Source organism: Pipistrellus hanaki (assembly GCF_964339955.1).
Source record: "Pipistrellus hanaki genome assembly, chromosome: 13".
In the NCBI taxonomy this organism is placed as follows: domain Eukaryota; kingdom Metazoa; phylum Chordata; class Mammalia; order Chiroptera; family Vespertilionidae; genus Pipistrellus; species Pipistrellus hanaki.
Window position 1 is genome coordinate 15,233,952 of NC_140515.1, and position 25,484 is coordinate 15,259,435.

The 25,484-nt window shown below is 42.2% G+C and overlaps 1 protein-coding gene across 8 annotated transcripts in view; it reads left to right on the top strand.

Annotated features, from left to right (window-relative positions):
- Positions 1-25,484, top strand: part of CADPS (calcium dependent secretion activator) — a 411,831-nt gene that overhangs the window by 299,569 nt on the left and 86,778 nt on the right. For 3 of the 8 annotated variants that reach the window (XM_084902706.1, XM_084902700.1, XM_084902702.1), the window contains 5 exons: positions 90-213; positions 2,527-2,595; positions 15,896-16,002; positions 22,269-22,425; positions 23,224-23,365. In XM_084902706.1, coding sequence (XP_084758832.1) covers positions 90-213; positions 2,527-2,595; positions 15,896-16,002; positions 22,269-22,425; positions 23,224-23,365 — 599 coding nt within the window. Of the gene's footprint in view, positions 1-89; positions 214-2,526; positions 2,596-15,895; positions 16,003-21,039; positions 21,061-22,268; positions 22,426-23,223; positions 23,366-25,484 lie in introns of all 8 variants that reach the window. The other 5 variants (XM_084902705.1, XM_084902703.1, XM_084902704.1 and 2 more) reach the window with 3 other exon arrangements.

Consider the following 25,484-nt stretch of genomic DNA (forward strand, 5'->3'; position numbering starts at 1 on the left):
TCTAACCATACATCTGAACCCTCTAAGAAATACAAACGAGTAATGCATTTAATTAAACCATCTGAATAACCTTTTTTTCCCACCTGAAGGTTTTGATGAAAGACATTGTTACCCCAGTGCCACAAGAGGAGGTAAAAACAGTCATCCGTAAATGTCTAGAGCAGGCTGCTTTAGTCAACTATTCCCGGCTATCAGAATATGCCAAAATCGAAGGTAAGACTCCCTTCTGCCCCCAGGTTTTCATTTAAAACTTCGTATGTCTCCCTGGGGAAGTCTCTCTCTTTTCTGATGGGCACAGGAAACAGGGGCCATCTGAGTGTATTAAGCTGAAACTTGAACGCACTCAAAATATGAAAATGTGAACTCTTCCTTGGATGTGGCTAAATAAATGAATGAAAGATAAGATGCTCAGAAACCAGTCTTTGTAGGGGAAGAATATTAAACATGGGATGTTATCCGATAACTGAGGTCCCTCGGAGAGTCTGTGTCAGCCCTAAGTGGCTGATGTCTTCCAATGAAAGAGTTTTGCGGGATTACTACCTGCTTTAAATAGAGGAAAACAAAGTTGATGGCACTGCAAGTAAAACAACAATTGAATAAAGCAACATCAAGATTTTGCTGAACTCTTTCTTGTCCCTTGAACTTATGAAGAGCTATCTTTGGTAGCATTTCAAACTTGACGGCAAATTAATGTCCAGCCTCTCTGTGGCTCCTGGTTTGCTTTTGATCTCATTTGTTATTGCTACATTAGACCTAGGATGGTTGTCACCACTGCCCTCTCAAGTTTTAGGGAAGCAGTCACTGATGACCAAGTAATTCCCAAAAGTCACCTTGAGTAAATGCTACTTGAAAAGGTATGGTTCTTTGGAACCTATTCATTGCAGTTTATTAATCACTTTTCATTGTTACCCTGTTGGCTGCTATAGGGTGATTTGAAAACCACACCCAACTTGACCAGTGGTGTAAGTGTATAAATGTGGAAGTTCTGTGTGCAAACCTCAATGTGTTCGCATTCTGGAATCTGATGTTCTCTCACATGTGAAATGCCAGCAAATACCCATTGTTTGCTTTTAGGACATGACTGGGGAAAAAGAAAAAGACCTAACCAACCACCAAAACCCATCAGTTATCCTGCCAAAGTCCTTATTTCCCTAGAGAATTAGGCTAAGATCATGTCAAATTCACAGTGTTCGGTACATTACATGTCTCCCTCTCTCAATTTTGTCTGTCTGACAATGCAAATTGTGTACCAGTGGTAATGAATTCATTGTTATGCATCCAGGGAGAAACACCTAAGAATTGGGCACTAAAAGGATGTTTATCAACTCTTGACTTGGTAATGAGTGACAAAAATAGAGGAACAAGAAGATTGTTAAAAGAGCTATATTAGAAAATAATTGTTCCAGCATTTACCTTCCCAGGACACAATGATTGGTTGTATTTGGTAATGCCAACCGGGCACCTAATAATTCTAGGTGAGGCCAGAGATGGGATGGAATCAAGAAACGTTCGGTTGCCATAGCTGCTGCCTCCTAGGTCTTGGTCTAGCTATTACTGGTCTTGGTAAGATCTGCTCTCTTCTTTCAGATGAATGTATCCAAAAATAAACTTTAAGATCTGTAAGTAAAAATGCATTCATTTCCAAAGTAGATCAGCTGGTCTGTAATTTCCTTTTGTGCCTCAATTCTTCTTGGTTGTGTTAATTATCTTTTGCACTGTGACTTTTAGGTCTGGGGATTCTTTGAAGAAACCAATCTTTTTTTTCCAACTCTCTTTTCAGAGAAGTACCTCATTCCACACTACTGCTCTCTTTGCTTCTCTCCTTCCTTGTTCACGATTGGCTCAGCCATTTTTTGACATTATCTCTGCAAAAGTGGCTGTGACACCAATTTCAAAGCATGCTGGGATTGTTAATTCAGACAACCCAACATCCTCTGGCTGCATGTATCAGGTTTTCTTTCATGAACATAGTCCACCATAGGCTGAGACATTGCAGCTATAAAGATATTACTACCAGACAACTTTCTTTTACAAGGTTCCAGTCCTACACTCAGAAAATAAACTGTCCATTTTTACATTTGAGCCCCTCTGTGAGAACTGACAGCTTAGTTTCCAGAGAATTTTGGAAAGAAGTTGTGGTAAAATTGCTGGAGACTATGTTTATGAAGAAATACCTCAAGAGCCTTAGATACTAAAGTCTGAAATCCTTAGTATCTTGGAGCCTTAAATCAATGAAATTCTGTTTCCCTTTACTCATGATGTTTTTGGTCATTGTATTCTTGCAAACAATTCTAAAGAGACGTGTAAAATCATGGTCACAATCTCTCTCGTGACTCACGGCATGCTGAATGGTTAATCCAGTAGATCTCCGATTTTGAAACTCCTTTTTCCTTTATCCTGTGTTTATCCCAAAATACTCTGTGGCTATTTTCCTTTGAGCTAATGTAACGTTTTCCTCTAACCTATGACCTTTAACCTCTTTACCTCTGACCTAAGCCTCTTGCATGCCCAAATCCTCTTTTATAGGGAAAAAGAGAGAAATGTATGAGCATCCTGTCTTCTGCTTGGCCTCCCAAGTGATGGATTTAACCATTCGTGAGTACCTACCACTCCTCGCCATGCTGTCTTCACTCTTTCTGTTTTCATTATTTCAAGAAAATACAGATCCAATCAACTCACTCTCCTTGCTTCAAGTTGTTTAGCATTGGCTTGTCTGTTGATTCTGTCTGTGAAATCCAGTGTGAGAAGTCCAGTCACTTTTTATCAGCCTAAAACAGGTTAGACAATTAAGCCATTTGTTTGTGATAAACTCAGATTTGTCTGTAAGTTTTTCAGTTATTCTCTGTCTGTGACCTGAATGCATTTTTACTTTGCTTGTGTGTAACGCCAATTTGTAAAGTGCTTGTCACTGGTACACAATAAAAAGGTAGCATCTAGGCCGGGAGCAATATGTTAGGTGTCAGATAAAGGACAGCTGGGGCAAAACCATGCCTTCTTTTCCATGTTTAACATGTCAAACTATTGTGATATAAGATCACATGAGGTGGTCTATTCTCTGTAAAAATTAGATCTTACATGCCTCCTGTCCCTTTTCTCTCAAGCTGGAAAGCTTTTCCTTGTTCTTTCTGGAGATTTTGACTTGTCCTTGTCCTCTAAGCTTTGGCTAGAACACATGACTTAATTGTCACTTGGAGAGTTCATGTATGTTTCATAGCTTGATTTCACATTAAACTTAATTTTACTAATTTTCTATTTGTGCAGCATTTTTCACCTCTGTGAAGGAGCCTTTTTTTGCTGGCCCCCACACTTCGGGGCGGTGGGAACCCAAGGGCGACCTTTTCTTCCAATGTCATGTATCACACATAAGTGGGGGGCATTTTGGTCCACTTGCTCATTAATCCTGCATATGTGTTCTTGTTTCTCTCTCTCTTCTCTCCTCATTGTGCTCTCTCTTTCAAATAGAGAATCAAAAGGACGCAGGTGAACCAATTGTATTTGCATTATAAACTATCAGGATTGTTGAGTTATATTTAGTTTCTTTTTTTTTTAATGGCTCCTTAATGTATATACTCCCAAAGACTGGTGTGGAGTTGCAATGATACTTAAGGAGTTAATTTGTGCTGTCTAACCACCCCTCATGCCCATTAGATGTTAACCTTTATAGAGTAGAAATTCCATAAAGGCATAAGCTTTGGAGGAACAGAATTCTGGTTTGTGTGGAACTTTTCATCCTTGGTTTTTCGGATTCCAGGGATTTGGCCTCATGTGCTTTTTAAAAATAGTTACTGAACCAAACGAATCTTCACTTTTGTTTTTCATTTCCTTTTTCTGTTTCCTACCCTACTGAGAAGTTTATGTTCTTTGGTGAATGTCTATCAGCCAAGATGGAGAGAGGTTGTGTTTGTGCTGTTCTGCGTATCGTGTGGTGAAGCAGGGCGCAGGCACAGGGTGGAAGCTTCGCGAGAGGAAACCTCTTAGAAAAATCTCTGACTTCGGATGTGTTCTTCTTGTTTAGTCCAAAAAATTCTAAGCATTTTGTAAGGAAAGCTCTAGTAACAAAACATATAGTATTAACTTTTATTTTTACGGTCTAAAGGATTCCCAAAAGATTATTATCTTTTCATTGAAGTTAAGCCTATTTCATCAAAGATGAACATATTTCAGATCAACTCAAAATTTTTGAGCACATGCCAAGCACCAGACTGGCATTAAGTATTGGGAAACTCATGAACCTATGTTCAAGATACATGTGCCCTTCTCTCCCAAGAAGGGAAGGTATTCATTCATTCATTCTTTCATTCATTCGACAAGTGTTTAGTGAGGCCTACCCATGTGCCAGGTGTAGTGGTGAAAGCCAGGGACTATGCAGACAACAGGAGACAGCTTATGAAGCCTGTGTGCAAATGGGTGCCTAGTGTCATTTACACATTAAGTTGGGTGCAGTGCACCAACTGGGACAGCTATGTATAAGTGGACACTGTCAGATGCCTTGGAAATCTTCACAAGGTTGGAAAGCTTGAATGGCATCCTGAAAGATGAATTAGAATCAGTGAAAGGGAGCAGGGATTGGAAAGTGGAGAGGCACCATGGACAGAGAGAGTAATATGTGCAAATACATAAAACCATATAGCTAATAAAAATAGCTAATGCTTATTCAGTGTGCATTATGTACCAGGTATGACTATTAATTGCTTTATATGTATTAACCTCATTTAATCTTCAAAAACCCTTATGAGGTGGATACTACTATTATTCCTATTTTAGAGAAGACCAAACCAAGATACAGAGAGGTCAAATAACACACTTCTAGTAGAATAAGGGTAGAGACAGAATCCAGGCAGAGGTCACAGTCTCAGCTACTCTGTAATTCAATGTGGTTGCGATGAAATGAAATAATGGCAGTAAAGGGTGCTGATGATGGCAATGTAGACAGGAGGCAAGATCTCAAAAGTCTTATTATGCCCTAATAATAGAGTTCAGATTATATCTCACAGTCCAAAGTTTTTAACCTGGAATCTATGCCAACTTTTGAATGCCCATAGATTTTTCAAAGGAAAAAATCGACACATCTCACATCCAAAGGTGATAAAAAGCCATTAAAGGCTCTTTAAGCCAGAGAGAAAGGACTGAGAAGGAGTACTTGAGTAAAACTAGGTCTAAAAGTTAAGGTCCAAGCAGAGATGGGTTTAAAGCCTGGTATATCTGAGGCTTCTAAGCAAAACAAATCTCAACCACAATCACAATCAGAATGATTTCTTTCTGGATATTTTCACCTTTTTTCTTACCTTCCCTCTCCTTTTTCAATTCCCTCAGAGGAATCTAAGCACAAATACATGGGTGGGTATTCAAAGCCAACTGTATGGAGGTGGCAGGGCACTGCTGGAGTCACATGCCCTGATTGGGTGGAATGTGGACAGCGAGGAGCCCTTTGCTCAGGCTGTGCTTTGAGAGGCTAGGGGACTCAGCAGGTGGCATTTTGGTGGACTTGTGCTTTCTGTCTTGTGGCATTATTAGAAATTAAACATTCAGTTTAATTACAGTATCTCAAGAAAATAAAAGGCTGCTACTCTATGAATGAAAAGTTGTGACTCCTGCACATAAATTTATTATTTTAAATATATTTCCACTTAAGCCATCACATGTTCTGAATCCAGCAAGCTCTATGTGTAGACTACTATTGCTGTTTTGCCTCGATTTTTGATTAAATACTTGTATAATTTTCTGAGCATCATAAAAATTCAATTGAAACTTGAAATAAAATAATTTTCTCCAACTATACCAAATATTTGCAAAATTAGATAGATTAAGAGATAGGTAGGTAGATAAGCAGATGTAAATAGGTATATGATAGATGATACATATATGGTAGATAGATGATAGATGATAGATAGATATAGAGCCAGCCAACCCTCCTATGGGCTAAGGACTTCATATGCAAAATCAGATTCCATCTTTACCCCTTTTACAGCTGAGGGATCTGAGGACAAGTGAATTACTCAAGCAGGATTTAAACCAGATTTTTCTAAATTTAAACACCATGCTTTTTCATCTCTTTTCTCACTGCCACCTTTCCAGTTGATGTGGTGGGCACTTGGGTAGTAGTCAATGAATGGATAACTTCAAAAATACCTATAACTTTTAATCCAGGAAAACTACCCAAAAACAGAAAAGTCCTTTCTGAGACCGCATCACTGCCAAAATCTCCCCATCCTGAAGTCTTTCTCAGGGCAGTTGAGATCCCCTGAGATTACCAAAGAATTGGAGACTTTCGTCTCCCCAACTGACAGAAACCCTCTAACGGAGGACAGGTTCACCCAAAGGACTCCAGGCAGGTTCTGTAGTGCTGAGGTTCGGTATCATTCCCGGTATCATTCCAGGCCCAAGGCCAGTGGAAGGAGAAGACAACTAAGCTTACAATCCTTGAACACACAGTGCAGAGCCACCTACCCAAAAGCAAATCCCCTCCCAAGCGCCAGGCCCTTCCGAAATGAGCACCACCTCATGCTCCATGTCTCACACAAGAAACTAAATGTTTCCCTTTCCTTCCTTCTTGTTTCAGGGACACATCAATCAGGGTTTCCAAGCCCAGATTATTTTCTAGACTAATTATTAGAAATTAAACATTCAGTTTAATTACAGTAAACATTCAGAATTAATTACAGTAATTCACCCATGTTATAAAAAGTGAGGAGGGCAAGGAGGAACATGTTTCCAACACTGTCACCAAGGAGGATACCGGAGGAAAGAAGGAAATGTTAGAAAAGATGCCATAAACCAATAAATATAAAACCAGAGTCTCTTCTACCAGAAACAGAATAGATGCCGCTGCTGCTGCTGACAATGGTGACAACTGTCCTTTATTGAGAATTTAGTAGTTGCAGGCATATCTATTAATTCTCACAACTCTATAAGTAGTGTGTTATTACCATATTTCTTTGCTCTAAAAGGCCATCAATTATAAGATGTACCATTAATTTACATACTCCTAAGAACAAAACAATGCTGCCAACTAAATTGTTAGAGGCCATCAAATGTAAATGCACCCAATTTCAGAAATGTTAAAATATGCCATTACACTCAATGAAATAAGAATTCACTCCTTGTATATAGAAATACAAAGAGAGAGAAATACGTAGAAGCATGTTAAGTAAGTTGCCCAAAAATACACAGCTAGTTAGCAGAGACAGAATTTGAACATGAGCATAATTCCTAAGCCTACATGTTGAACGTCTAAGCTATGAAACACCGTGGTTGTTAGTGATAAAATTGTAAGACTAAAAAGGGGTTTCTCAATCATCTAGTCCCAAACAGTCACCTGACAGACGGGAAAACTGAGGCCTAGCAGTTTCTAAATAAGATGGGCAGTTAGTGACTCTAGTTTGGGATCCTGCACACTATTCAGGAGCCTTCACCCCCAACCTGGTGACCTTACCTTTTAGCCAAGAGATGATGGCCCACCACAGCCCATCTGGCCTGAATTTTAGCATGACAGCTGAAGATGAATAATGTCCACAGGACAGGATCCTGTATATGCAGCTCTAAGGAAACGCCACCTCAGGACCAGCCTACGTACCGAAGCATAAACACTATCCTGGCTCCAATGAACATTTTAACCTCTGTAAGCCTCACTTTTATTTTCCTCCCCCAAAGCATAGTTGCAAAGATTGAAACACATATTCCGAAAAGAGCTACTAGCACAGTGCCTGTTAGCATAGTTACATCATTATATTTATTATCTGTTATTATTTGCTTATTATTGTTTAAAAGAAAACATCCCAATTTAAATGTGAAGCATGGACATAATGTTTTATTTCAGAATTGGAATATAAAAGAATACATCTCAAACTTTGAAGTTCATAAAAATTCCCAAGGATCTTGTTAGGACATAGATTCTGAGTTAGCAGGTCTGGACCAGGGCCTGGAAACCTGCATGTCTAACAAGTGCCCAGGTGATGCGGAGCTGCTGATCCAGGAATTGCAATTTGGATGTCAGTGGAATATAGGAGGCAGTTGATTGTCTTTTTATCATTAATTTCAAAATAAAACAGCAATATAACTCCACAGATATTAGTAAATACCTACTAAGTTCCAGGATCCATGCCAGATTCCAAAGGAGTGAGCAATGAGCAAAAGCTGCCATGGTCCCTACCCCCAGGGAGCAGACATTATAGAAGAGAGCACTGGCATAAAACACGTAGTTACATTCTGCACATAGTAAAGGGAAACATGCCAGGTGCTGCAAAGTCTTCACCAAGGCCAGGCTCTTTGTCTTTGATGCAATGCAAGGAGGATGTCATCCTGGAGGCCAAGGGCTGGTTCCCCAGGAAGAACTGTCTAGGTGGTCCCTGGCCTTGATAAAGTGTTTGCTTCTATTCAGCATCCTTCCAGATGCCCCAAGATTCTGCCCCAGAAAGCTTGTGGCCATATACGTGAAAGCTTATTTGGGGACTGAGTGGATATTTAATAGTACTATTAAATCAGTACATTCTTGCTAAAGCAAGAGACAACACACACACACACACACACACACACACACACACACACACACAGAGCTCATATAGTTTAAGCAAAAAAAGGAAATTTTGGGCCAGTGTGGCTAGGAAATGCCTGGAGGAACTGGTTTCAGGATAAAGAATTTTAGTGTGTTTTAAACTCTCCAACTGCTGACAGGTATCTTTAAAGTGACTGGAGGTCATGGTAGAGAGGTTGGGAACAACATGTTACAGATAGCACCGGCTTTCATCCTAAATAAACCCTAAAAGAAAACAAGCTTTTTTCTCCAAGCAACTGTATAAAATTCCAGAGAAGGGACTCATTGGCATGCTTGAGTCATATGTTAATTTCTGAGCCAATCAGAATTTCCATGACGGTGCTAGAGTATGGTTAACTTGACTTGGCTCACATGACTGCCCCTATAGAATTCATTGCTTGACATTCACACCAGAACCACATAGAGTGGAGGAAAGGCAATCTCTTATACTTGTACAAGAATAACAGATATCCACTACTGAGTGTATCTATCCAGAATTAAGTTCACTTTCCTGAAGTGCCACAGCTCATTGTTTAGGACAAGGATGACAAATTAGAGAAGAAAAATATCATAGTAGCATTATTTCTTCCTTGTAGATACAAATTATTTTAAATTTAAATCAAAAGTATTTTTAACTATCTTAAATCATTTTAAATTGCATTAAGACACCTGAAGTTGTTCTCAGGTTTGGAAGTTTAGGTTATACTGTTTATGATTCACAATTCAGCTTAGTACATGTGTTAAGTAACCAGGGGCTTTGGTGAAGAGATAAAAGTTGCCCCATCCTGTCTATACATACTGCAACACTGAGTCTTTGCTTTGCCATGAAAGCAGTGCACTGGGTGGGGTCCACTGAGGATTTTCTCCTCCTTGGGGACCTGCCTTGGGCAGACTCTGTTCAAGCCCCAGAAACACATAATTTGCTGGGCATGGAGGGAGGGGGGATATGTATGTGGTTTGCTATTGATAAAGGCCATCAATGCACAAGTAGAGGTTTCAGCAGAGGAGTGGAGCTTTGTTATGAGGCACCCTCTTGTTATGAAAGGGAATTGAGTAAGAGTAGGACAGGCTCAGAGGCATGTTTTACAGAAGGGACAAACACAACCGCAGTGAAAAGAGCAGAGAAAAGGATCCATGATTTACCCAACAGTCAGTATTACCATATACTTCATACTGCCCTAGAGACGGAATCTTCTGAAAGGGAGTGATGGTCCCACAAGGGGGTCACTGTATGTCATTTACAGCCCATGAGGAAATGGCACTGAACTGTAATGCTGCATTAAAGGCATGGTCCATGGAGCCATCCTATGAGGAAGGCAGGGTACCCTGGAAACTCCTCAGCTTTCTGTTCCTATCTAGCTTTTACCCAGCCCGAATCCCACATCAAAGCAAACGGCTACAGGCTAGTGATTTGCAGTAATAGCACAACACAAACACTGGCTTCTTCAGCAACGTGTCCATAGATTGGAACTGTAGTAAGTGGGCTTCCATCAAGCACATCCATCTCTCACATGGCATTTCAGGGGCTGGCACTTGGCTCACTGGAACCCGGATGCCCAGGTTATTTCAGGGCTGGTTGGAGTGCCTCTCGCTCCTGGATGCTTCCCTTCCTTGGCTGAGCCGAGCACTCAGAGGAATTCTCTTTTTTGTTTCCTGCAGTCACATTTAACTCTCTCTTTGGAAGCCAAACAGATTTAATTGTGTAAACATGAGCAATGGTAATTGGGTAAATGAAGTTGGAAACCAAGGTATGATGTTTTTGTTTTGCTCCGTGAGGGGGAAAAAATAGGGAGCTTGTGTTTCTGTGGTGGCAAACCTCACTGTCAGAATTCTGGACAGACACTTGGCAGCCGGGAGTCCCTTCACAACTTTTCATCGAGACCCATTGGCTGAAATGCGAAGCTGCTGCCTGGCGGGTTACGGATCAGCCTGGGACCTTTCATTGTCCTATAAGCCACAGGGCAAGCGTTTCTCTACGCAGGCCCTGTCCCCTGGTGAGAAGGAGTGAGAGCCCTGCACGCTCAGGTAGCATGCATTCATTAAAGAGCCAGGATGTGTTACCAGGTTGTGTTATCAGAGATGTCCCTAACTTTCAGCTTCATGTAGGTAGAAGACCAGATTTTAAGAAAAATTAAACAGGAGTACTTCTTTAAAAAAATAAAGGCTCAGTCATAGTCTTCTTTTGAGTAGCTGTGATTTAAAACTGATTTTTCTAAATTCCATTTACACACCATCTTTCACAGACAAAAGATTTATATAAGAGGAGACTGCTAAATAATGATTTTTAGCCGTGCATTCAAAACTTTGAGGTGACCCCACAAGAAAAAGATTTCATCGACTTTTGCTTTTAATCAATAGTCCTGCCAGAATAGTATATTTATTCATATTGCGGATATTTTTTATTAATGTTGCTAGGATTACAGTTTCCTATAAGCCTGCAGTAAAAATCATTTTCCCAGGAGAAAATTCAAGCAAACTTGGCAATGGAGCATGTCCCCTCTCGCCGCACAGGCTGCTTTATAACGGGACCCATCGGGAAGCAGCAGGTCCAAGGTTAATGAGGCGCTTGTCACAGGGAGGGAGTGGGGAGCTGAGGGCCCGATGCCTGTGGAAGGAGCGGCTATTGTTCCAGCATGTTTGCTGTGCTGATACTGTAAACCACAAGACAGATGGGTCAAGTGCTGATTACGGCATTCTAACATTTGGAATAGCAAGTAACATATTTGATAAGCTGGCAAGCTTTTATATATGATTCAACCCACAATATAAAAGCCATGAAAATTCCAAATTGAAAATAATTAAATGAGCTGGAAACAATCAGATACCACACATTCCCTCTCCCTGCTCCCCCCCTCCCCCCAAATGACAGATTTTGACATGTTGAAATTCCACAAAGGGAGCAAGAATATTCCCTAGCACACTTGAACTAATAGCGGCCCTTCATCTGCTCTTGCAAGGCAATTAATTCCTGCCTTCGCACAATATTGGAGGGAACAATAAACATTGGTAGGCACCTTAGGCTTTGCAGAGACCTAGCCCATGCATTGTTTCATTTGCTCTTACCAGCAGCCCTGCAAGGCACACCAAAAAGACACTGGAATTCCCGGATTCTAGATGAGGAAACTGGAGCACAGGGAGGTTTAAGTAGAAGGGGCAAGGTTCCGCAGGAGGTGAAGCAGCATATTAAGGGTGAGATGCCAGTCTCCCAGCTCTGCCTGACCGGGTCCCATTCCTGCTCACCGGGAGAGGAAGCAGTGTCTGCCATTCAGGCGTCTGTTACTGTACAAAAGTGTGTCTCGTTTTGGTCAGTGATGCTGCCACCATCATTCACGTGCGTCCCCCTGGATAAAGACCCCAGTCTGTGTGTTCAGCCAGTCGGTGTCTCCGTAGGGTGGTGCTGGTGGCACTGGTCGGAGTCCAGTCCAGTAATGGGGCAGTCACGCCGAGAAGGCAGCGGCTCCCCGTTTGTGTTTTAACCTTCTTGCTTGTTTGGTAGTTCTTTTCGGAGTTTGTCATCCTGCTGGTCCCTCTTTGTGGAAGTCACTTTGTCTCTCTACTTTTTTGACCGTCTGTCTTCACCCACCTGAGCAGCTCCCCAGCCATCTCCGGGCCCTCCTCTGCCCACCCAAATGCAGACCAGCGTTTTATGTCAGAGGCTCGACGGCAGGACTAGGCCAAAATCAAGTACCATAAACTTCTTCCATTCCTTTACTCGGCAGCTTCCTAGTTTGGTTTGCTTTTCCGTTCATTTTCCTTCTTGAAACGTTGTTTTGGATTGGAATCCTAAACTGAGGCTCAGGCTCTCAAGTTCGACACCAGGTTTTGGGAAAGAGAGCATTTATTTCCAAATGTCCACATTTTTATTTTTTGTCTAGCTATGTCTGACATACGCAACATTTTCAAACCTCAATGTCAGCACAAAATAACATTGTTGTTGCATAACATTTTGCATGATGATTTCTTTTTATGTTATGAGCTTCAATTCTGTTGTATGAAATGTTTACAAAGTATATTGTATTTTTAGTTCCTCTTCAGTGCTCCAGCTAGTACGAGATTGGGTGATAGGAATATTGTGATGCATTTCAAGACAGCAGAAGAGACCAAACAAAAAGAAAAAATAATTTCTAAGCTCAAATTTCTCCTTGACCTCTGTCGGGGGAGGGAGGAGGTGTTAAAAGATTTTGCACAATATTTTCTTTAAAGACAACATCTTACAGAAATCTCTTTTAGTACCTTTTTTTTTTTTTTTGCCATTTAGATGCTAAGTTAGCTATGCAAAGAAAGAGGAAAAAGAAAAGAGTGTTATGTCTCAATAAAGTGGCTTGATCTCCACACAGTGGAATTGCAGCTAATTCATGGTGAATGAAAGTCTGGCTACATGGGTTAATTGGTAGATCAAGCATTCTAGATTAAAGGATCCTTAACCTGCATACTCGAATGGTTGCCTGTTAAAGTAAAATTACAAAAGGTTTTATTAAACATACTGTCTGTATATATACATCAGGCATACACATGTCTGTGTACATGTGCACGCACTCAGAGAATGGCTACGTACACATGTATGCTTTATGTGTATCTATCGATATATATTGTAGTCGATCTAAAAGTACTGCATATTAAAACAAATCTTCAGGTGGTCCTAGCTTAAGCATCTTGGATTTCTCCAAACATAAATATCACTCACAGTTTTTAAATGAAAGTGCATAAAAATACTGGTGGGAATTATCTCATTTCTACGTGATATATCATGTGCAGCCAAAATTCCCTAGGTTTGGTAAGTATTCCACCCAAAAGGACAATGCTGCCTATTTTTAAAGCAAGAGATTTCAAAATGCCCAAGTGGGACTTCCTGCAGATTTGTATTAATGTGCAGGCTTGTCTGGTTACTAGACAGTGTATGTAAGTGTGTGATGTGTGTATGTGGGTGTATGTGTCAAATGGGTAATAAGCATAGAATGAGGAATTTGCAAATTGATGTGTAAATGTGAATATCAACTAATAAAAAATAGTAACCTATGCATATTTACTATCAAAATGCAAGTACCTCATTCTACACATATTACCCAAACATATATACACAGTATGTTTGTAGAAATGCCTGAAAGTCTACTAATGAAATTATCATAGTCCATTTATGAAATTATAGACAGGCCAGGTGCCCCCAGAGCACACAAACCCCTCACTAGAAATTTCTCCAAATATTGATTGCTCTGGCCCAAGCGTTGTGCTGTCAGCTCAGCTCCACGCACTGGCCTGCTCCGAGTGCCGGGTATTGGCTGCTGATCTGCATATTTATGTTCCCTCAGTTCTCACCTTCAGGCCCTCACGTATCCAGCCATGCTGCCACCTGAGCACGGCAGAGACAATGGAGCTTTCCGTTGGCCCGAATCCAGAAAGCCCATTTTCACACTAGTCACCAGGCCTGTTTGGCTAAGTTCCCTCAATAATCTTACCAGCCAGGCCACCATCCTAGCTCCCAGAAGGGTGGGACATTCCTTTTGCATAGTGTTTCACTGAACTTGTTTTTCCTTTTTTAATCCTAAATTACTGATCACCTGATATAGTCACCTATCTAACAAATGCACAAAAAGAAAATTATGGAGCACTTTTTTGTAAAGTTGAGACCAACTTCCAATGATTTTTTGTTGTTGTTAATCCTCGCCTGAGGATATTTTTCTCATTTATTTTTTTTTTTTAAGATAGTGGAAGGGAGGGAAAAAGGATTGAGAGAAACATCGATGTGAGAGTAAAATATGGATTGGTTGCATCCTGCACACGCCCTACCAGGACAGGGATTTTATGTGCCTTTGATGGGGAACGGAACCCAGGACCCTCGGTTTGTGGGCCAGTGCTCTAACCACTTAGAAACCCAGGCCAGGGCCTCTGATTTTGTTTAAACACCACCCCTCCCATAAACAAAACAAAACAAAACCACAAACCTTCCTGTGAAGCATTAAGTCATCTTCTCTAGCAAGGAAAATCCTGAAGCCAAACCACATCTGCTTTGATGAAGAGAGGAAATAAGTTTCGGCAGTCCCTTTTGGCACATACGTGCCTACCTGTGGAATTGGGCTAAGTGATCCTTATTGCCATTATACCCCAGAGCTGCAACTGACTGAGGCGTCAAGGTTTGAAGGGGCCTAAGCATGAAATACAAGATCCCTGTGAGTTCAGACTGTTTGAATCCAGGCAATTTCATTGGCTAAGAAAATCCTTTATATGCTAAATATCACTCTCCCCCACCCCCGGCCAGGAAAAAAATGTTTGTAAGTTTACATAACATGATGACTGATAAACATTCATGAATTCAGGTCTCTAAAAGGTCCAACAGAAACCAGAGTTTGGTTTGTGCTTGAGTCAGCTAAAAAGAACCCTTTCCACACAATAAAAACTAAAAATTGAGAAAACCTTGGGTGCATTGTTGCCACCTGTTAGATTTCAGTGACCACTCCTTCAGCCAATAATCTACCCCCAGCACCCTTTCAACAATTTGATCCTTCCTTCTACCTAATGGCCCAGGAATGTTCCATAAGTTACAGTCTCCTCCCTGGACAGCTTAAAACAGCAAGATCTGTAGCTCTGCCTTTTTTTTTTTTTTTTTTTTTAATATATTTTATTGATTTTTCACCGAGAGGAAGAGAGAGGGATAGAGAGCTAGAAACATCGATGAAAGATATACATCGACCAGCTGCCTCCTGTACACCCCCTAACAGGGATGTGCCTGCAACCAATGTACATGCCCTTGACCAGAATTTAACCTGGGACACTTCAGTCCACAGACCGATGCTCTATCCACTGAGCCAAACCGGTTGTGGCACGGCTCTGCTTTTTAAAAATAAAAAATAAAAAAAAATGAACATTCCAGCACCTGTTAAACTTGCAGACTTATAATGAAAAAGATTCTGTAGTATCGCATGTTTAAGGACAAATCCAGGCAACAAATGTAGCAGCAATCAAGATCAAATTCCGGTAGCATCACCCCTCCCTGTGTAGCACAGCACAGTAGACAGTGCTATCAGATAGAATACTTATGCTGTCTTTAAAGAACACGTGTACAAAACGTCACTCAATTTGAAATGGGCTGTCAAAGAAAATGTAGCTTACCATGCCACTTTGAAGCTGGAGCACTGCTTTCCCTTAATATCTATGATGATGATGATGATGATGATGATGATTATGGCGGTGATGATAACAATAATATGGCTTTCTGGTTTGCTCACTACTAATCTTGTGGCTCCTAACATTTGCATGACCCTTTTTTGAAAACATTGGTGACTATTCAGAATTTCTCATCCACTCGTGCTAACGGCCACAAAGCCAGCCCGATGCTCTCGCCGCATTTTAACGCAGATTCTTGTGCTTCAGAAAATGTAGGCCGGTTAATCACCCCCGCCAAAAAGCTCGAAGACACAATCCGTCTGGCTGAACTAGTCATTGAGGTTCTCCAGCAGAATGAGGAGCATCACGCAGAGGTGAGCGCCGCGGGGGGATGGCCCGGGTCCCTCGGCTGCGGCTGCGGATCGGAGGGGGCAGGTGGCCTCGGGAGCGAGGGGCCTTCACCCCCTTTGCTCTCCACTGGCCTTGCCAAGACAGCGCAAGTGGACGGTGGGTGAGGAGTGGCCTGGGGAAGGCTGCTGAATGCAACCCAAAAGGGATTGCGTGTTGTCCGTTTCGGCTTAAGTTTTCAGATGTTTCCAGCCACGTGCCAAAGAGGTGAGTGTATTTCAAACTACGACGCGAGCAGCATATGGATCTTGTCCGGAGCACGCAAAATGCTTTCTGGTCTTTCGTGGTTGTTGTTGTTGCCACCACTGTTGCTTTTATTTCTTTTATTTGGTTTGTGGATCGCAGGCCACGTGGTTGGATTTAGCTTCATTTGTTAACCTCAGGTGACCTGGTGGCCACATGCAGGGTCAGAGTGAATTATTACTCTGTGTTGTCCCACTTGTCGGTTCTCCAACCTCCATCTAAATAGATACAGCTTCCTTTCTCTTACAGACCACTGTCAAAACTGTGCTTTTGGTGATAATAAGATAAACCAAGGGATTTCAAGGCTAACTAAGCCCCAAACCTGTAAGGACTTAAAATAATCCAGTCCTCCGAGAAAGACCCCAAGGTTTCATTGGGGTCCCACTGGGAAAACACCGCCTCCTTCCTCCCTAAGGCTTCGGGTCATAGCTCGTTCTGAAAACCGCACTAACTCTCACTCTTCCTCTCCATTCAACTCTCCAGCAGAAGGGGAAGCAAAGGCAATCCATAAGTGTAATTCCTCAAGCACCTAACATGGTCCTTCCTGCGACTAACTGAAATTGACACTACAGTTAACTAATACCTAATACCCATAAACCCAGTCATCCGGAATAATGCCTGATTTGCATATTTAAATTTCCTCCCTATTTTTCTACTGTTCCACTCACTCGTGGCCGATCGTGGCAGGGGAAAGAGGTATGTGCCGACACCGAATGAGCCAGCCACCTTCTGTCCTAGTCTGTGCATGCCCTTCCGGTGCCCTGTCTCCCAATGGGACTTTCCTGGGGCTCCCGCTTCCTAACACTGACCTGAGGAATGTAACAGCAACTTGCAGGGGCTGCTTGTGACATGGGGGCCCTCCACAGCGGGGGCAATGTGGGGGGGGGGGGGTTTCCTCTCGTGCGTGCATGAAGCAGTTGATACACCTGACCACGACTGCAGTTACATCCCGACACGTGCCTCCTTCCTGCCGTGACTCTGTCCTCAGCCTGTCCCAGTCCCTCTGTCCGTCTGTACTTACCGCAGATGCGTCCCGAGCGTGGTAACCAGTAGCTGCCCAGAGTGATACTAATCTCCCTCTGCGACTGTCTGTATGTGAACTGCATATACAGCATTTATATATAGAGAGAGTGCCACAGAATCGGTGCTTGTATGGAACCCGCCCAGGAATGGAGTGAGGACCCCTCAGGATGGGTGTAACTAACTCCCGCTGCCTCAGCAACGCACAGCTGGGAGCTGGGAGAGGGGCCAAGCCAGCGCCCTCCAAACAGAGGCCGAGGGCTAACCTCCAGACACATCAAATTGAGTTGGGCTCGAACTGTTTCCTACTCTATGCCATCTGATATCGGTTCTTTCCAGGTTGGGGGCATTTGGGTTCAGGTAATGGTAAGTATGTTCTTTCTGGGGGTCCGCAAAGGTAAACTCCAGAGGAGTGGTGGGCTCGGGACTGCCCTCCCCTGATAACAAACCAAATCACCATGTTTGAAGACATGCACACAGAGAAGGTCTTCCTCAGTCACCGCTGTACTTTTAATTAGATGAAAGAAAGAAAATGGCAGGTGTCCTTGATTTCTAAACAAGCTATTTTTGAGGCTGCTAAAGGCTAAGAAAGGACGGCTATTTTCCCAAATTACTCAAAAGAGGTACCCAAGGCACGTTGATACAATAGTCCCCAAAAAAGACAGTTTTCTTTTCCACTTTTCCCCAAATACTTTTTCACCAAGGGCTAATCATCATCTGAAACTGCCCTAGTAGCCATGCTTACAAAAATATTTTATCCTTACATGTTCCAAAGCCAGCCAGGGTAAACATCAGTTCAGTTCTGTTTCCATTGACTAGCTTTAGAAGTTAGGAGTGAAAGCTTCAGCGTGCGTTGGAATTTGGAGACCCCGTTGGTTTTTAGATAAAAGTACATGATTATTTCCTGAATTAGTCATTTCACCCAAATACAAAACGTCCTCACTCAGTCAATCAAAAGCTACCTGTGTGGTGAGCACTGAGGCGATGGCCTCTGAGCTTCTGTGAAGGACACAGAGGCAGGGGCAGTCTTGCCTTCGAGCAGAGAAGGCAGAGTGGCCAGGAGCACAGGCTCTGTGCCAGAGATGCTGGCATTTCAATCTCAGCTATGCCACTTCCTTGCTCTGTGATTGTGGCCTGGTTATTTAACCTCTCTTGTCCTGTAAGTTGGAGATAACTATACACTGAGTGGACAGATTATTATGCGTTCAGAAATCATAATAACCTGGCCACTCGGTGTAAAATCTAGCTCATGTGGCTGTTGTGAGGATGGAAGGCTGCATTCAGCAGAGCATCTGTTAGTATGCTCTGCTGAATGCAGCCTTCCATCCTCACAACATAGTAAGCGCTCAACAAAATTCTACTGTTGTGTGATGAGGAACAAATTGGTATGGAAGCAAACAATACAAAAAGAACCATAAAAAGTACAAACCAAGATGTAGAGCACCAAATGTATGCTATAGACAGAATATGTTGAAAGGTGAGTGGGTTCGTTTCAAGGTGGAGTTGTCCCAGCACCTGTCCTCAAGGTTCACTGGCAGATTGCGATCAATTAGTTGGAATCTCATGGGAGGGACCAAGTGTTGGTTATTGTTAAACTGCCTGGCTGATTACAGTATGTAGCTTGGTCAAGAGCCAGGGGTGCAGCTATAGGTAGGATTTGCCCTGGCACGCTAAAGACAAGCTGAAGTATGAAAATTTTTTCTGCTGCCTGTACTCCCTGCCATATTCTCTGGGTGCTCAATAAACTAGCAAATTACTAAATCCTAAGCACGGATCTTGGCTGGGCAGCCACGATGTTTGGTGGCACCACAAGTGAAAGTGACAAGCAGACTTGATCCCGCACCAAAAAACAATAATCCTTAAGGCCATTTTAAATTCAAATATAAAGTAATTAAATGCCCCAAGAGAAAAAACTTTCCATGACTACTATCACATCACATATACACACATGTAGTATATGGTCGCAGTGTCATGTTCATCTCTTACCTGCAGCATAATTCTGCTCTCAGAGCCTAAGTTATTCACACACACACACACACTCACACACACACACACACACACACACACACACACTACACTTTCATGTATTGTTGCTTCAACCTCTCTCTCTATGTATATGTATGTATATGTATATATGTATTGTGGTAGTACACAGAGGGGTACATACGTATATGGACTTTGTGTACAAAAATACAGTGTGTTCAGTGTGGTTGACTCTACCCCTAAAGCATACACCTTTGCCTTTAAATAATGAAAAGCACTAGGTAAGTATTTAGAATCTGAAGTATAACTTCTTATTTCCTTTGGAAAAGATTTATAAAGACTTGCAGTGCCTACAGATGTTGAGCTAGCTCTTGTACAAAAATAGCGTCCACCCGTCTGAGCAAATAAAACCAATAGATATTGTTTGGGTTTTTAATTTTGACGACTTGCCTTGCCCAATCCAGTCACACAGACTCTGTTCATTTTTTATCATTCCTGCCCTTGCTAGGAGGTGGGTTCAAGGATGAGGTTCTGGAAGAATCCCCTTGAGAGCCCAGAAACAGCTCTGTCTTCCTCCCCTTGCAGCCGTACATTACAATTCTCTCTGTTCCCTAGAAGCCTCAGTCCCTCTGCCAGAATTCAGGAGCAAGCGTTCCTATCACAGCAGCCATTCATTGTTCTTCCCAGGGCTACCTATCTATGATTATTCACACCACAACTGCAGACAATCACTCAGTCATTTACTAAATTCCAAGGAGGGGCTGAGTTCTCCAAAGATAGTAGAGGAGGTGCTGGTTATGGTCTCTGGTTTGCAACTTTTAAATAAAGATGGTAAGAAACAGGTTCAAGGTTAGGTTAAGCAATTGTTAATTTCAGGCATCTAGGGCTGGTGTTTTGTCCTGTCATCCTAGGGGGGGAAGGGGAGAAAGCAACTCAGTCTCTCCAGTAACTGTTATTATCAAATAATTAAAGAATAAGTAGAATAAGTACCAGCTAAGATTGCCATGTGCCTTCGTGAATTCTGTGAATATCCTGAATCAGGACTGATGACAGCCAGCCCTCCAGTTAGGGTGGGGGTGGGGCCCCAGCAAATTCCGACATATAGAGGGTCTCTGCCTGAAAGGCTGCTGGCTGGGAGAGCTCAGGGGGGTGGAGGCATCCTGCCTCCACTGGATCCCACCAGGTAGTCAGTGAGCAAGCCCCACACCTCAGGGCTCTCATCTCCAGGTGGTAAGCCTACAATAAAACCTCCTTGATTCAGACCCACACACTTGAACTTGGTGACAATCCCATGGCAGGTGTGTCTCTTTTAATTTTTCTTAAGTAAAATGTGTAATATAATCTCTCAACTTTCCCTGGAAATTCTAAAGGCTCTTCTTACAAGTTTCACCTCGGGACCTGCCAAATTAAACCTTTGTGTCTTTGACTTCCATTTATATGTCAATTTATCTATTATGATTATTAGAAATTTTGGGGGAAAAAACACTTTTCCATGTATGATGCATTCATATAATTCCCAGTGAGTACCTTCTACTTTGGTGCTCAGACTGCATTTGAAAGCAGCAACAACCTACTTTTAGGAGGCCCAGTAATGTAGGCTTTTATGCTGACCGCCTAGCCCTTCTCCACAGCCATTACTCTGAATCAGTGAGGTTTTACTGTAAATTAAAATGGAAACAGCAGGTGTCTATTTCCAGCCAAGCTGACCTTGAAGAATAGTCCATGACTTGATTTTTTCCATTTAATTTGCAAACCAGCCACATGTTGATAAAGGAGAAGTAAGTAAAATGAAATCCCATGAAAGAAGAGAGACGGACTGCTAAGTCTGCCTCCTAGTGGCTGTTAGAATATCCCCGAATAACAATAGATGACAGAAAAGCTTGGCTATTGAACAAACACTTTCATTTATGGAATTATTTCCATAATCATCATTCATGTTTTCAAACGCCTTCCATCTTTTTTCGGTGAATGCTCCTGAAAGTGTTTCTCATGTAAATACTTTATGGCACTGGGTGGGGAGGTGGGGGACAAGAGGAGGCTGGCGATGTTTTGTTTTCTTGCTGTCTTTGAAATCAGCAAAAAAAAAAAGGGCCTGTGACCGCCACTCATTCTGCATGCTCCCTGCCAGAAATGATTAGTCAACATGCATGCGTGCCTTTGAATTGCATTCACATCTGGCCCAGTCCGATGTGAATGTCGCCCGGAGACCCTGCACAATGATTTCCAAGGACCCACGTGCATGAAAATGAGTTACTTCACTGATATTTTTTGGTTTTCAATGTACATATGTGTCCAACCCCACTCCACACCCCTCCCCTGAAAAGTAGAAAAGTAAGTCCTCACCTTCCTGGTTCCCAGAGTAAGACTGATCCTCCCTACAGACAGAATACAAACCCAGAGGCTCCCCACTTAGAGAGATTTTTGACTCAAACTTTTTGTGATAATTGCAACAATGGTTTCCTTTGCCTTGGTATGAAAGAGGAGTAACATTGCCCATGCGTGGAGAAACACGAGTCATCGACCTTGTATGAGACTGTAGACAATTAAACCCCACACGTGTAGATCTAAGTGAACACTCATTGCAAATTTTCAAGTTAGACCAGCAGAAAACCCATAAACACAGTGAAGAAACTCCCAAATTCTAATTCCTCAGATCAAGAACCAGCCAACAACACTGATAAAGAGCATGACCCAAAACATACCGAGTTATTGTAAACTGAACAGAAATTCCACGTCTGTCACGGCTACAGCTGAGTCCTCTAACCAGTGGGCTCTCGAAGGCAGGACTGGAATCCTGAAAAGCATGGCCTTGGGACGCTTCAGAGGCCCGGCTGAATCAAAAACGCTGTTCTCTTTACAATAAAACTACCAAACCCTGCTGATGCACACTGAACCTTGGCCAGCGAGGGCTGCACTTCCCACCTCCTGTTGGGGAGTGAGAAGCTCACTGCCTTTCTGTCTGTTGTTTTTCTGCCAAATTTCAAAGGCCTTTGCGTGGTGGTCGGACTTGATGGTGGAGCACGCCGAGACGTTCTTGTCGCTCTTCGCGGTGGACATGGATGCGGCCTTGGAGGTGCAGCCCCCGGACACGTGGGACAGCTTCCCGCTGTTCCAGCTGCTGAATGACTTCCTGCGCACCGACTGTACGTATCACCTTCCACTGTTGGGCCTGCCCACGTCGTGTGCAAATGAGTGCCTTGTTAAAATGCGTGTATCCCAGACAGAATATAGGTTGGACCTAGCTCTTTGTGGTTTTATTATTAATTCAAAAACAAACAAACCTACGGGTGATCAATTTTCTTCCAAGGAATGCTCTGTGACAGAGAAACCCTCTCTTACCTAAGCAGAAGAACCCCAGAGCAGTGTCAGGAGTGGTGTCCTCGGGGTTCTTTTGTTCTGGAACAAGCTATTTAACCTCTTCACTTTTTCCAATTTTTATTCAAAGTTGCTTTTTAGATGAAAAAAAAAAAAAGTCTAGTTAAGCAACACCCTAAGCATCTTGGAGTCTCTTACACAACACAGAGCCATAATGTGGACCTTCCTGCTCAGGGAGCGTGATGAAGGAAGGGTAGCAAGGTCTCTCCTCTCTCCTCCTGGTAACAGCTCAGGAGGAAGGGAGTGAGTACAAGGAATCCCAGAAGAGGGTGGGTTGCTGATTTGTTGCTTTTAAAGGGACATGATTGTTTTTCTTTTTGACAAGAGGGACGCAAATGGATTAAATGTTTTAGAATTCCATTTTCTTTCCACACAGATTGAAGCATGAACTTTGATGCTGTTCCTGAACTTTTTTCTTTCTCTCTTTTTTTTTCCGGGGGGGGGGGGGGGGGAAGGCTCTCTTAGAAGCCATAGGCTTAATGTCGAAGACAGTCCTCTCTGTGTGTATGTTGTATGCTGACAAAGCAACTGTGGACCCTTACCAAGACTCTGCTTCTCTGTTCTAGATAATTTGTGCAATGGAAAATTCCACAAACACCTTCAAGACCTGTTTGCCCCACTTGTGGTTAGATATGTGGATTTGATGGAGTCCTCAATTGCACAATCCATTCACAGGGGCTTTGAGCGGGAGTCATGGGAACCAGTCAAGTAAGGAAACCTCTTTTGATACCATCGGAGTTTGGGTGCAAATGGCTGGAGAGTCATACAGAAGTGGATTAATGGTGTCTTATGATTTTCAGTGCTAGCATGATGGAGAGCAAACACTGGCTGTGTTTCTGACTCAGATGCGTATAGTCTCCTTGGCCAAAGGAGCAGTGGGAAAGAGGTTGATGAATGTTTTATGAAATTAAATCTTTGTTTTATTTCACAGGATAAATTAGGAATAAGGGATAGAACCCTGGTTGTGGTATTTGTACTGTGTATCTTATTCCAATGATGTTTTCACTAGGAATTAACGTTTCCCAAAGTGTATTCCACAGGGTCTAGACAAGGGGTCAGCAAACTTTTTCCATGAAAGGCCATGTGATGAATCTTTTGGCATTTTAAGGTACATGATCGTTGTCACAACTCCATTTTGTTATTATAGAGCCAAAGCAGCTATAGGCAATTGGTAGAGGAATAAAAGTGTGTTCCCATGAAACTCAATTTGCCAAAGCAGGAGACTGACCTGTAGGCCAAATCTCTGGCCTAAGCCTTTGAGATTTACCTCAAGAAAAGGACTCTGTGGACAAATAGGGTTAGAATCCTCTATGCACTCCACACCCTTGTCTCCTGGGGAGCCACAAAGCAACCAGTCAGTGTATTCCAAAACTCTAACATAGTAATACAGAGCCTTGCTTAACTCTGCTTAACCCAGGGTTATTTGACCACAGTACTCATTTTTGTAATGGGATATCAATCTAAAGGACAAATTCCAGGAAATCCTGTGGACTGAATTTAGCATGTCCACATTGCCTGGGGAATCTACTTGAAATGTCTCGCAGATTCACTGCCATCTCCACTCCCAGGCAAGGAGGAGGGCCAGACTCCAGATGCCGGAGGGCAACCTCAAACTCTTGCTTTCTGGGGATATAGGGTCTCCCAGAGAAATTAATGCAAAATAGTTTTCTCAGCCCTCCTGCCACGTCAGAGCTGGGGAGGAAGTGTCTAAACCTACCCTACTACGAGCAGCTTCATAGGCAGTAGCTCTTTATTTGCAAACACATACCAAGGAATCTGAACTTGAGCTTGTTGTTCTCAATTTCACAACAGTTTCTTCCTATGGCCCTATGACTTTTTACTCATGAGACTAAAACTGGGACCCTTGATTAACAAGAAACTCTATTTTTTTTAATGCTCACTGTAATTCCTACAGTTGTGCTTAAAGAACTGTTGTGAAGGAAAAGGCTAAAGTAATATTCACATTTTGAAAATAGCTATGGTATTGAAATAGCGTTTACTCGCTTGGGTTGAGATGTGGAGGCTACTACTATGGACACACACGGGAAGAAATGATTGGCATCCTGTACTGCTTCTTATAAGGCCCTAGAACAAGGGCCAAAGCCTCCACTCACTAGCCAGAAGGCTAACAAAGGCAATAAAATTGTTTTCTCGTATGCAAAACTGATTTTTAAAAATGTCCGTACTTGGTGTCCAAGAATATTTGAGTTCTATGACAAGGTCACTAAAGCCATTTTATAATCTGTTCAGTTCTTCAGACACCAAGCAAATTGCTGCTAATTCTTTTTTAAAATGTTGACTATTCTTATTATTGTCAGAAGTAAAGACAGAATCAAACTGATTTTCACAGTTGGAGGTCTTCCTGTGGGAATATTTTGTTGGGAATTTACAACAAAGTGATTAACAAAATAAAATGTGAACTCATGGATCCATAATTTAAAGGTCTAAAAATTAGCGAAGGACTAATAGTCATAAATAATAATCTGAGAATCTTTTATGTTTATGTATTTTTTTTATGTAGCTTTTAACATGATTGTGGCTTATCCAATTCATGCTAAATAGGATTATGCCCTTCAGAACATGTAGATATATTTGAAAGTGCTAACTAAAACATAGTTTAATTAAAATTCACAGAAACCACGTATTGTATTAGGGGATTTGAATACAAAGTATGGATACCATGGAACAGATTTGCAGAATGGTCAGCAGGAAACAAAGGGGAAGGATCTTGGGGACATTCTTACCTATTGAAAGGAATGAGTCTCTCTGTACTGCCTTCCATGTGAAGAGAAACAAAGTAAGAACATACATTTATCTGAACAGCCAG